The sequence below is a fragment of the Trichomonas vaginalis genome, chromosome V, assembly GCF_026262505.1.
Source record: "Trichomonas vaginalis G3 chromosome V, whole genome shotgun sequence".
NCBI classification, from domain to species: domain Eukaryota; phylum Parabasalia; order Trichomonadida; family Trichomonadidae; genus Trichomonas; species Trichomonas vaginalis.
In genome coordinates this window covers 13,310,956-13,323,434 of record NC_067207.1, presented here as the reverse complement: position 1 = coordinate 13,323,434, position 12,479 = coordinate 13,310,956, and the positions used below count along the sequence as shown (strand labels likewise).

The following is a 12,479-nucleotide window of genomic DNA, read 5'->3' as shown; positions in this document are numbered from 1 at the left end:
AAAACATTTTACGGGTGTGAAGAACCGTTTAAGGGTGCCGGAAAGTGAGGTGACGCGATTATAACTTCATTTGTAGTAAAGATATTAATGATATTGAAACTTATATTAGTAGGGTATATACTAAGGTTTTTATTTCTATGATATTGAGTTCTTAGATACTTCCAGTATGAAGAAAACTGCTTTGCATTTTTCCAACTTGCGGACCTATCTAGTCCCTGGTTTTTCCATGGCAAGGGCTAATACTCCAGGACTGATACATAGGTACAAGATACTAGATATTTTACAGAAAACATTTGGCACTTGTTAAAAAGTGTCGAGATGCAATTAGTGGGTAATTTTAAAACTAAGACCGATTGCATTACCATCTCACTGGATTCTGCTAATTACCATTAAGGAACAAACTCACTGGTAGTTGTTTTCAGTCGAAATGGTCTCATTCAAAGTTAAATTAGATTTGTATCTAGTCATCCAATATTGTGTTTAAGCCAGTGAGATATATTAAACACAAAATTTCAATAGCTATACTAAAAGTTTTACAGAACAAATTTTATTTTCAATTCTCATATGTTGAGATAAATGCACTTTTTCCCTTCCAGATTTTAAAAATTTTGTATGATTTTTGTGTGTTTTTGATAACCTTATGTTCATAAACATCGATTTTACTTAGTTTAAATATGATACTATGATACATCATCACTTAAGGTTTATACTCATATAAACAAATCAAAATAAAAATGATTTTATGGGTTTGAAAAGTGTTGTTTTCAAAATAGCTTTCACTTCACTTTCCGGCACCCTTAAGCATAGAATTTTATTAAAATAAGAATTGTCATTATAATTCCTTTAGAAGATATTCATATTTTTTTGAATGATACTCAAAAATTTGAAAGTCCATTCATTTTTCACAAAAGAAATTTTATACAATATCGCCCAAGTATCCGCATATTCACGACTTGCGTTCAAATTAAAATCAGAATACTAATTTTTGATTCATGTTGATTCTTTCTAGACTATTTCTTCAGTAAATTATGAATTCCGAGAACCAAAAGGAGTTGAAGCTTTCGAGTTACCAAATGGAACATGGCTTATTAAGATATGGGGAGCCCAGGGAGGTTCCTTCAGCTCTGAGGCCGGTCATGGCGCATATTCCGAAGCAATCTTGATATTAAATTCACAAACTACACTTTATGCGTATGTTGGCTCAAAAGGACGTTGCGGTTATCAAAATTTTATTACAAGTCCCTTCGAAGGAGGCCAAAATAAAATAAGTAGTATCGATCGTATTAGTTCGTGTACAGGTGGCTCAGCCACATTTATATCTAGAGATCCACATGGACAGAACATTCTCCTGATATCAGGTGCTGGCGGCGGATCCGGATATAATGATGTTGAGTCTTTTGGCGGTGTTGGTGGCCCATTTGCAGGAGATGCATTGGGCGATGCAGACCATATTTCTCCACAATATGCGAAGAAAGTTCGTGGTAAAGGTGCAACAATATCCAAACCTGGTGAAGGTGGAATCTATGTAGGAGATGGTACATATGATTTGGTCAGCGGACAGATAGGAAAATATTTGAAAGGCGGTGATGCAAATTGCAGCGCCTCTGGATCGGCTGGGGGCGGTGGAAGCGGGTATTTCGGCGGTGGCGGTGGTGCAGATCTGGCAGGTGGTGGTGGTGGGAGCAGCTACGCATCGCCAGATCTGTACAACGTCATTTTACTCGGTGGTGACAAAACATTCAATTCACCGAGTGGAAATCCCGTCATCGGCCACACTGGCGATGGTTTCATCCGAATTGAACCATCGAGTCCTTTCACTCTTGAGAAGAACACCATTGGCTGCAAATGTTCTTGCCCACTAAATAACTTTATTTTGTATTCTGCTCATCTTTTCAGCATTGGACTGGTCTCTCTGATGCTTGCATAATAAAAGTAACATATTATAAAATACGAAACAAAAAACATATATTCATTCCAAAATTGAGATAAAGTTTAAAATACTCTATTAATGAAAAAATAAATATTAGTAAAAATATGTGTAGATCTTAACATATTCATTGAATAATTCATGTTTGATATGTTAGGAATTAGGGCTGATAAAGAATTATTCTTGTTTCTTTGTATAAACAAAAATTTGAAAATTATATCTTAAATTGTAATGAATTTTGCTTTCGATAAGATCACTTTGCTTATATCTAGTTTGAAAAGAAATTTTATTTTCATAGTAAGAAAATTTTTATGGAACATCAACATGCGACTTTTTTTGGTCATAAATTTTGAAGCCATAAAAAAATTGATAAATTTGAGAATAAAAACACATCAGTTCATTTTTATTCATGACATTCAAGTCTTACCAAGTTGTTGTTGAAGAATGGGAAGAGGAAGAAGAAGAAACAATGAATAGCGAAGATTTATTCTCATTCAGTGAAGAAAATGATAACGATAATGATAATGTCAATTACAATAATAACGATAATGATAATGATGATAATAATAATAGTAATAGCATTAGTGATAGTGATGACAGTGAAGATGTCACAATCGGTGACTATGTTATTGGTCAAGATAATGTTTCTCAAGGATGCAAGAATAAGAAGTCGAATTGCGATAAAGAACGTATTCGTGATATTATCAAGAACAGGAAGAAGCACAACAAGTCAACATTCATTCGTGGAATCAGCAAGAAGAGGAACGGCAAGAAGTCTTTCCCAAGATGGTAAATCAATAGATTTTCTTCTTATATTGATTCCATCAACTTATTAATTTCGAATAAATGTTTATTTATGCTTCAAAAATACATTATTTACTTCATCTAGAATATTAATATGAAATATTAATGGATATATTGTTTAATTCCTATATATATTCCCATTATGAGATATTACCTATATAAATCATAAAAAGAAACTCAGTCAAGATTAGATGAATACTTAACTATTTCCGCTATAATATTATTTCTTGCCTCTTTATAAGCTCTAACAGAGATAAGATATTTAACTACTTCAAGATTGCCATACCATGCTGCAATATTAAGTGGAGTGTCTCCATATTTATCTCTTACTTCTTCATCGCCGCCACAATCAATCAGGGATTTAACAAGTCGAAGATTTTCTTTTTCATTTGCATTATGAAGGATATTTCTTCCTTGTGAGAAGAAAGAAATTTCTCCTTGCATTTTTTTTCCTTGCATTGAAAAACCATCAATGAGCTTGTAAATTTCTTTTTGGAGAATTACAGAAAAAGATTATGTCTTTTTAATGGAGATTGTCATTTTAATCTACAAAAGAATCATAATATTCGTCATCCAAAGTAATTCAATGATAGATGCAAATATTACAAAATTTAATTTATCATTTTATTCATGTGAAGAGATGAATACTTATTCTAGGAGCATAAAAACTATAAAAGAAAGCATTCTGAAGAGATTGAATTATTTATAATAAAAGTGATAAATAAACAAAGAAAAAAAGTAATAAATTAATTGTATTACTGGTCTCCAGCGATGTAAGAGAATCCAGTGAAGGCTCCGTTTGTCTCCACGATCGCTGCGGTTGAGTCGATGCAGGCTTCTTTTGTAAATTCCGAGTCAAAGTTTTTAACGCTGCGGTCGGAACCGATTCTTGGTCGGAACGGCGGTTTGACCTTCAAAGCGAGTACATCTTCGAATTTTAAGCCATTGAAGAAAGGATGGTTCTTCAAATCCTTCAGTTTTGCGCGCTTCTTTGGGTCCTTCTTAAGGAGTTTCGTAATGAAGTCAACAACGTTTGGATCTTCGTTGTCTGGGAAATGAGGTTCTTCATTACAGATTTTTTCGTACATTTTATGCTTGCTTTTATGTACAAATGGTGTATCTCCGTAAATAAGCTCGTAAGTAAGGATGCCTAAGGCCCACCAGTCGATCATTGCGCCATAGTATTCTCTCTTGATCATTTCTGGTGGTAAATACTCGTTGGTTCCGCAGAATGTCTTTGTTGTGTCTTCGCCTTCGTCTTCTGGTAAAACTTTGGCCAATCCGAAGTCAGTTAATTTAATGTGGCCTTCCGCTGTAATTAAGATATTCTCTGGCTTCAAATCGCGATATACAATACCTAGGGAGTGGATATACTCTAAAGCAAGGCCAACTTCGGCAACATATATTCTGATGGCCTTCATTGGGAGATTTTCCACGATTTGCATCATGTGGAACAGCTCACCACCTGGTACGTATTCCATACCGATGTAAAGCTTGGTCTCATTTTGAAAAGCATACTTGATATTTACGATGAAAGGATGATTGACTTTGACAAGGATATTTCTCTCAGCAATGACTGTGTGAACTTTCTTTTCTTTAATGAGACGGGCCTTGTGAATGGTTTTCATCGCACAAATCTCTTTAGTATATTTATTTTCGACAAGCATAACTTTTCCGTAAAATCCACGACCAATAACTGATATAATGTTGAAATCGTCCATTGATATGTCTTTTGAGCGGAATGTGCAAGTTCTAAGTGCTTGTACCCACTGTAATTGTAATTCTTGAGATTCGACTTGTAAAAAAATTACGTCGTTGCCTGTTTTGATGGTGATCTTTGGGGCCTTTTCACCATCCTCCTCTAGAACTTCGGTTTCTGGTGTCAATTGAGTCATAAATTCAATTTCACTTGATTTGCCTTTGTGAACGAAAAAATTTGATCTTTTAAGCTCAACAAAGCTTGATCGCCACATGCTGAGGTGACCAATTTTACGCTTTAAATTGCCAGAAATTGTACATTCACTTGAACTCATTGAATTTTGTCACGTTTTGGGACCTCGCAATTATTTTTATTACAAAAATACTCTAGAATTGATATGTAATATAAAAATGTCGATTTCTATTTTTTAATAATTTTTCTTATTGAATTCTGTGTAAAGCTTGTAGAATTTTGAATTGACCTGAATAATTGTATCCGACATTTGTTTCTAGTATATACACAAGATAAACTCTGGGAAAATTACGACCAGTATGCAGAAAAATGTACTTTAGGAAATGTCGGAATCTAATTTTCATCGAATCAATATGATATAGACATAAATATAATTCAAACCGTGTGGAACAAATCGATTATATGTAGATCTTGAATTAATCGGAGGATTCAAAAACTTATGAAAAGCTGGAATAAAATAACGCAAAAACAATAATATCATAGCAGTTTGTGGGCATTAATAAGTCAAGTTTTCACTAATATAAAGCTCAGAATAATTGGTATTTTTGGGATATATCTCAATTTTATTGTTTACTAGAATGAGTTGTAAAAAACAATGTGCTTAAGTAAAAAGTTACGAAACAGAATATCTTTAGATGGAAAAATAACAAAGTTAACCAAAACATGAGGAATTTCGAGAGTATCTATATAATGACGTACATGTTCGAATTAATTTCGATGGACATTGTTTTGTACGCTGAATTTTAGTGCTTATAACTAATATTATCGGAAATTTTGAAATTTGAATTATTTTGAAGGATAAACATATTTCTGAAAAACATTGACTGCAAAATTATATGATTCTTCGTCGATTGTATTCATTTGTCTGACAATCCTTGCTAATATTTTGGGATTTGGAACACTTGGAATTACTTCCCCATATACTTGTATATACATTCCGGATGATATATTTGAGAGGAATTCTTCTGGTATTTGGCATTCTATTTGTGAATTATTACTTTCAACAAGTGCTGTTCTGTTTTGAATTTCGATTTTCTCAAGAGTTCCGAGGATACGAACCAGTTGTCGTGCGTATCCGCCTCGAAGGATCTCTTCAATTGTTGCATATTGAGCATATGAAGATGTTTTTTCCATCAGTGAACTTCACTGATAATGGTAATTTTAGGGTCACCCCTATTTAATAATAGTTTTGATTTTTATACAACAACATACTTTGTTGCTTATTGGATCGTCAATTTTCTTATTTAAACCTAATTTTTCCATGTGATTCGGAATCAATCCATTCCAAAAATGCGTTTTGCGCGCTGAGAACGCAGAAATATGCACTTTATAAGGAGATAAAGAAGACCCTTTCACCACACATTTCCAAAAAAATCGCTCTTTCTTTATTTTCTCTCCAAAAAATGTAATTTTTTAATTCATAATTTTCAAATCGTAATTTTTTTGGAGAATTTTGCGATTATATAATATGAAGAATCTGTGTTATTTTAGATAATCTACTAAGTGATCATCTTAGTTTTGAGTTTTGATCAAAATTAAAAATTTGGAAAAATTAAATATATAAGAAATCTTCATTATCTGATATTTATACTGCTATTTTTTATCATTTTTTATAAAATCAAGGGGAGTTTGTATTAAATATGTCACCATTCAAAGAATATCTCTTCAATATTGGGGAAAATTGAATTTAGTTCATATTTAATCTTAAAATTATAATGTAGTTCATACATTTAATCATGTCATCAATGATATTCTTCTGTCATTTTGTTTATTGACAAGATATAAGTTAAGATTTATAGTTCATGTTGAATATTTGCATATATAATCTTTGATTCACTAGGAACACCACAAATTTAATCAAACATTAACCAAGGAATCTGTACAATAAAGTAATTAAAAGTTTGATATATTATATCTTCTTATTCTTTTGAACCTGATGATTTCCATTATGAAATTAGTATTTACATGACACAATGTAAAACGAAATAGAGTTCTTTCTGATATTTGTTGTTTTGAAGAAATGTTAATCAATTTTTTGTAAAAAATAAACGGTTGGAAATTTAATTTGAATTCAAAACTAATGAAAAATAATTTTCGTTGATAGTACTATTGACACGTTATAAAGACCAAAATTGAAAACCTTACAATTATTTACAGGTTCATTTTTTACTGATGATTAAATATTGATTTATCACTTAAGAGCAGTTTATAAATATCAACAAAACAATTACTTATCGCAGTCTCAAATTATTTAACTTTCAACATTATAGTATTCGTGAACATGCATGTTTAACAAAACTAGTAATTTAACCTTACAAATTTTGATTTCAAGAATTAGTGTTTCAAAGCTGACCTTCCAGAGGATTCTATCACATACTGGACGGATTTGTATATGCAGGTCACTAAGGTATCATTACTCATTGCCGAGTTAGGTTATTCGAACAAGGAATGCAAGAAAAAATATCATATTTTTCAGTTAATAGAAAAAACCCCCAAAGTTCTCAATTCCTTCTCCTTTGTTTTAAATTTTGCTCTCAAATATTTCAATGGATGTCATCAAAAGATATAAGGAACACGTTTAATTAACAAAAATGTTACATATCATTGCTATAATTAGATTTTATTTTTCTACGTTTTTTCGATGCAATTCAACTAAATTTTTTTTATTGGATGCAATTAGTACAATTAGATGGTCCTCCGGATCAAAATCTCGGAGTGAAGAACATGCTAATAGGTGCTGGTGAAAAGCTGATTTCCACAGCCACAAATAATCAGCCAACAGTTGCAGCACCAAAAACCTCAATTAGCGGATTCTTCATGATCATAAATGAAATCTGTAAAATGCACATATGGCATATCCTTTTCTATACCATCCAAATGATACTTCCAATTCTTCAATTTATTGCATTACATTTTTGGTCTACTTTCACATACTCTCACTATTCATCATCGGGTACCGGAAAGTTCATTAAAGGAATCCATACTCTTCTTGGATTCACGTTTACTGATTCTCCAGGTTCCTTAGAAACAACATCAATCATCGTTGCAATTGTTCTTAACGTCGTTACACTTTTAATAGTGATCGTTTCTCTTGCAGTGTATAGTATTTCAGGATACATACCAAAGATGATGATTCTTGTGGATGCATGCGCTCTTGAAATCCTTGTATTCGCCTTTATCATGCCATTAGGCTATCTTTTTGGCTGTTCGATTCCAGGACTTGCTGATTCTGATACAACATCAATCGTAGTATTCTTTGTCTCCTTGATTTTATTGATCGCTGTAACTTTCCTCCTGTATCTCTCATGTTCTACGATTAACTATTTCACAAATCCATCAGAATCAATATTCACTACATTTACTGGATCACATTCGAGAGTTTTCTTCATTTTAGAAATTATTTTGGCAATTATTGGCCAAATTGGTCCAGTCTTCCCTTCGTGGTACAAATATGTTGTCATGGTAATCTCAATCATCATACACGTTGCCCTTATCATTAATGTCTTTACGATCCCATTTGCAACAATCTCCGGAAACTCCCTCGCTTTCGGTATGTACTGCTATGCAATTGTTGCAGATATCCTTACATTAGTGGTTGCAGCCAACGCAAACCTTCCAGGACCTGTTTATCTCGTTTTACCTTTTGCTGTCTTCATCATTGCTTCTATCGCTGCTTTCTTCATATTCAGGAGCATCATTATTCACCATACAACTATGATTACTATTGACGATAACTCGATTCTAAGTGAATTTTACGCAGATCTTGAGATTATGAACCAAGACAAGGCACTTTACTACTGCAGAGCCGCTTTCATTGGTGGTTCCATCTCAGTACTTAACGGAAACTACCCAATTTGGCTCTCAGAAAAGTTCAATAACATAAATGCCTGGATTTTCACTTGCAGCATCCTCGCATTCGTTCCAGGAGAACATGAAGCCTTCCTCCACGCGTTCAAAGTCATCTCTTCCATGGTTCCAAAGGGATTAATTGAACAAATTTTGGTTCAAAGAATCACTTCCATCGAACAGATGCGTTTCTCATCCAATGATATCCGTACAAAAGACACTTACAACCGTATCAAAGACAAAACAAACAACATTATCGGTTTTGTAAGGCAATTCTGGTCGGATGTCGGTGCAAAGAGGAATATTCCATTCAACGAAGTCGCCGGTTTCGGTTATTTGGTCAGCCAAACAAAGAAAGAATGGAATGAGATCATGGAATCGTTCCCCAACGATCCTAAGTTCTCAGAACTGTATTCCACTTACAACCTCGAAGGCGCTGGTCGATTTGAAGATGGTGTGTACTGGTTAGTTAAGTCTACCCATCAAGAACAAGGTCTATCAAACGATGTCGACCCACTTTTCAGAGCATTCCTCATTTCTAAGCCCGCTTTCATTCACAGAAGACTTGTCGATAAGTACGGTAACGTTTCTTCGGCCATGGATGGAGATTTCACCTTATCAATGACAATGACAACCAGAACTGCCATGGTTTCCGAGAAACTCGAAGAGGATATCGATGCTGGTATCATAGAGAAGAAGTCTGTTGAGTTATTCCAGTATCCGAAGCTTCGTGCCCAAGTTGAAAATATCACTAACAGATATGAACCTCCTCATCAACTTTTATGGACAGTTTTAAGAATCTTCGGCTTCGTAGCTGCTGTTATCATCACTTGCGTCATTATTTACTTCCTTTATGTCTCATTCGACCAACAAGACCTCGGATACAGGCAACTCGGCCACGTTGTGAATATTCTCGAGTCTCTTGCTTATAACAACTTTTTCATCTATCTCCGCGCCGCTAACGCAACCGACCAATTATACGATATTGACTTCTTCAAGAAGTATATTCCGGATGCCGTTAATAACGAGAACTCGTCAGTCTATTTCGATGATATCAGGAAGTCCCAGGAGAAGTATCTCGCTGTTTCCGCAAACGCTTACATTAATTTCTTCAAAGAATTCGCTACTGGCAGTGATAAAGGCTTAGAGCAGACAGACCTGATTGAGGCGATCACGGATTCTTCGATTTTGAAGTTCAAATGCGCTGGACAATATCAAAAAACGCTTGACAACAGTACACAAGCGGTTAAATCAGCAGTAGTCGAGACAGTATGGAATGAATTCTCATTAGAAGATGACGATTATTCTGATTACTTGAATAATTCCATTATTTGCCAAGAATCTTTAGTCCAGATCTATATTACACCAAGACTTACTGAAATCATGAATAACATCGTCGATGAATCCATGAATTACTCAGATGTCCGTTCTAAAACAAACAGAATTACGATCATCGTATTTGTTGTCATTTTCTTATTCATCAGCCTTACAACAGCATTTATTCCGATGATTAACCTCAACATTGCTCAGAAGAATATCTTCAAAGCCCTCATTTCTGTCAATTCCAACGGTGCCCTCGAAGGAAGTAACCCAATTTGCGCTACTTCATCCAGCGAGAAACTCCATTCGAACGTTCAGTCCCAGATTTCCTCATACAATAGCATTTTCATGGTTTTCACCGCTATTATCGTTATATGTCTCATTATTCAGTTCATTTTCCCAATTATCGCATACACACAGACAATCTCCAACATGGACAGTTTCGCCAGTGTCTTAGAACAAGCTGTTTCCGGTGCTCTTCGCGGTGCTTATTGCCAAAGACTTCTTTCAATTCTTTCCTACGGTTTGGTCGCACAAAAAGCGTTAGTAACCTCCGGATATACAGGCCGACCACCTACTAATTATAAGAGACACTGGAACACGAGTAGAATTTATGACGAGTTTTCCAAGGTCTACGGCAACTTGCAAGAGGCCAACAGGTTCTTCCAGCACGGCGACAACAATGATGGTATGGTAAACCACGTAAAAGAGATCTCAGATTTACATGCAATCGATTCTTGCTCGAACGCTTCAGCAACGACCGAACATGACTCGTATTCATGCTATGGTATCGATAGAGGTTTGAGCTGGTACATGAATCGTGTTTCAGAAATGATGATTTCAATTAATCAATCAAGTACTAACAAACCGTCCAATTATACAATGAATTCAACCACATACATCGATTTACTCCACTACATGGATGCCCATTTGCCACCTCTGCTGACGAAATGCAGAGTTTTGACAAAAGATTATTTGGTTGGTCTTATTGACAAAGGACGTGTATCGGCTATCATTTACGGTGTTATTTCAATTGTATTGGCCATTTTTGTCCATATCTTTATTTCTCTTTCGATTTCCCTTCAAAAGAATACGATTGAAGGTCTTTTGATGCTTATCAGGCACTTGCCACCACCTGTTATTGCAGAGAGTAAGACAATCATCGATAGTCTTTCTCTCGTAAAGTCAGAAGAAGTCGAAGCAGATTTAGATCCTCTCCAAGTCGTATTCAACAACGTTGCATCACCAATTCTCTGCGTCGGAGAGAACAACGTAATCGAAGCCGCTAACACTAAGTTCCTTAAAACATACGGAGTGACGATTAACGAAATTGTCGGTAGAAGAATCAATTCTATCATTCAGATGCCAAATCCGAATGCAACAGAGATGACAATCGAAGAGCAGGGTGCATTCCATTTGATCGAAAAGATGGGATTAATGACAAATGACGTAGAAGTCCAAAATTGTTCATATAACCTTAATCTTTATGTCAACAATGGAAACTATATTTTGGTACAAATGATTGCATACCCTGTAAAGAACACAAATTCAAAGACAAATTTCGTTGTCGTTGTAAACGATACAAGACAGATTAATGCAACAAAGACAGAGCTCGAGGCCCTTGAGAAAACAACAGATGGCTTACTCAACCAGCTTATTCCAAGAACGATCGCTGCTTTCATCGCTGGAAGAGACACGAATTTCAAATTCATCGGTAAGAAGGGAACAGTTGTCGTTGTTAGATTAAACCACGCATTCGAGATGGTCCAACACTCTACAGAATCACTCGATCAGATCATGACTCAGCTCGATGCGATTGCATCTCATAATCCACCATACATGCCGATCAGAACAATCGGTGGTTCGTTCTTCTACATAGGAGGTCTCTTCACTTCCCACGACATTAGTGGTCCACCATCGATTGGTATCAAGTTGGCATTAGCAATGAAAGGTTTCCTCGACGATTCGATTCCAAAGGAAGGCGACAATGATAACAGATTCCAGATCGCTGTAATGACAGGAGGCCCAGTCATTTGCGGACTCGCAGGAAAAGTTCAGCCGCAATTCGAAGTAACTGGACCAATAATTGACCAGGCAAATACACTGCTTGAAAGCGCTCCTTCTGAAGGAGTTATTGTTTTGCAGTCAACAAGAACTGATATCGATACAAATCCGGAATCTGGCATCAAGTTTGAACACGAAGGACCACAGGTTTTCGGCCAGAAGACTTACATGTTCTAATCCTTTTATTTATTATTTTTATTTTTTATTATAATTTTTTTTTTTATTTTAATAGAATTTTAATTAATAAACTGGCCATGATAATTTATATTTTAATTCAATTCTTTCATTCATTTCCTCTCTAATCAAATTCACTGAGCAACATTTTTATAAAAATTATTATGATAACACTTTGATCTTTGGGAAGAGGAAGCTTTCTTTCTCAATGGAAATGATACAGGATCAATTGTTTATGTTGCTACTTGAAAGCCTTATGTAAATTAATTAAAGACTTGCACAAAATGTAGCTCAAAGTGATGTATATGTATATAAACAAGGCAAAATCATGATATTTGAAGAGCCGAGTCTAGGTTTCGATTTGACAAAATTCGGTCTCGAATCAAAAAATAA

The 12,479-nt window shown here is 34.9% G+C and overlaps 5 protein-coding genes across 5 annotated transcripts, besides 3 other annotated features; 2 read left to right on the top strand and 3 right to left on the bottom strand.

Moving 5' to 3' along the window:
• The first annotated feature begins 33 nt into the window (after positions 1–33).
• Positions 34–797: a mobile genetic element.
• Positions 777–797: a terminal%2Cinverted (terminal inverted repeat of tvBac_61I transposon ID:TVAGG3_0328930).
• A 1,539-nt stretch (positions 798–2,336) lies between these two features.
• TVAGG3_0328920 (uncharacterized protein) lies at positions 2,337–2,720 on the top strand (the record flags this gene model as incomplete). Its single annotated transcript, XM_001314194.1, has 1 exon — positions 2,337–2,720. The coding sequence occupies one exon, from the start codon at positions 2,337–2,339 to the stop codon at positions 2,718–2,720; it is 384 nt and encodes a 127-aa protein (XP_001314208.1).
• Positions 2,721–2,908: 188 nt separating this feature from the next.
• TVAGG3_0328910 (ankyrin repeat protein family) lies at positions 2,909–3,175 on the bottom strand (the record flags this gene model as incomplete). The annotated part of the gene is made up of 1 exon (XM_001314195.1): positions 2,909–3,175. One exon carries the CDS (start codon positions 3,173–3,175, stop codon positions 2,909–2,911), a length of 267 nt encoding a protein of 88 aa, XP_001314209.1.
• Positions 3,176–3,418: 243 nt separating this feature from the next.
• On the bottom strand, positions 3,419–4,760 carry TVAGG3_0328900 (protein serine/threonine kinase protein; the record flags this gene model as incomplete). The annotated part of the gene is made up of 1 exon (XM_001314196.2): positions 3,487–4,704. The coding sequence occupies one exon, from the start codon at positions 4,702–4,704 to the stop codon at positions 3,487–3,489; it is 1,218 nt and encodes a 405-aa protein (XP_001314210.1).
• Positions 4,761–5,468: 708 nt separating this feature from the next.
• TVAGG3_0328890 (uncharacterized protein) lies at positions 5,469–5,816 on the bottom strand (the record flags this gene model as incomplete). The annotated part of the gene is made up of 1 exon (XM_001314197.1): positions 5,469–5,816. One exon carries the CDS (start codon positions 5,814–5,816, stop codon positions 5,469–5,471), a length of 348 nt encoding a protein of 115 aa, XP_001314211.1.
• Positions 5,817–5,864: 48 nt separating this feature from the next.
• Positions 5,865–6,255: a mobile genetic element.
• Positions 6,256–7,305: 1,050 nt separating this feature from the next.
• Positions 7,306–12,166, top strand: TVAGG3_0328870 (guanylate cyclase protein; the record flags this gene model as incomplete). The annotated part of the gene is made up of 1 exon (XM_001314198.1): positions 7,353–12,089. One exon carries the CDS (start codon positions 7,353–7,355, stop codon positions 12,087–12,089), a length of 4,737 nt encoding a protein of 1,578 aa, XP_001314212.1.
• Positions 12,167–12,479: the final 313 nt, after the last annotated feature.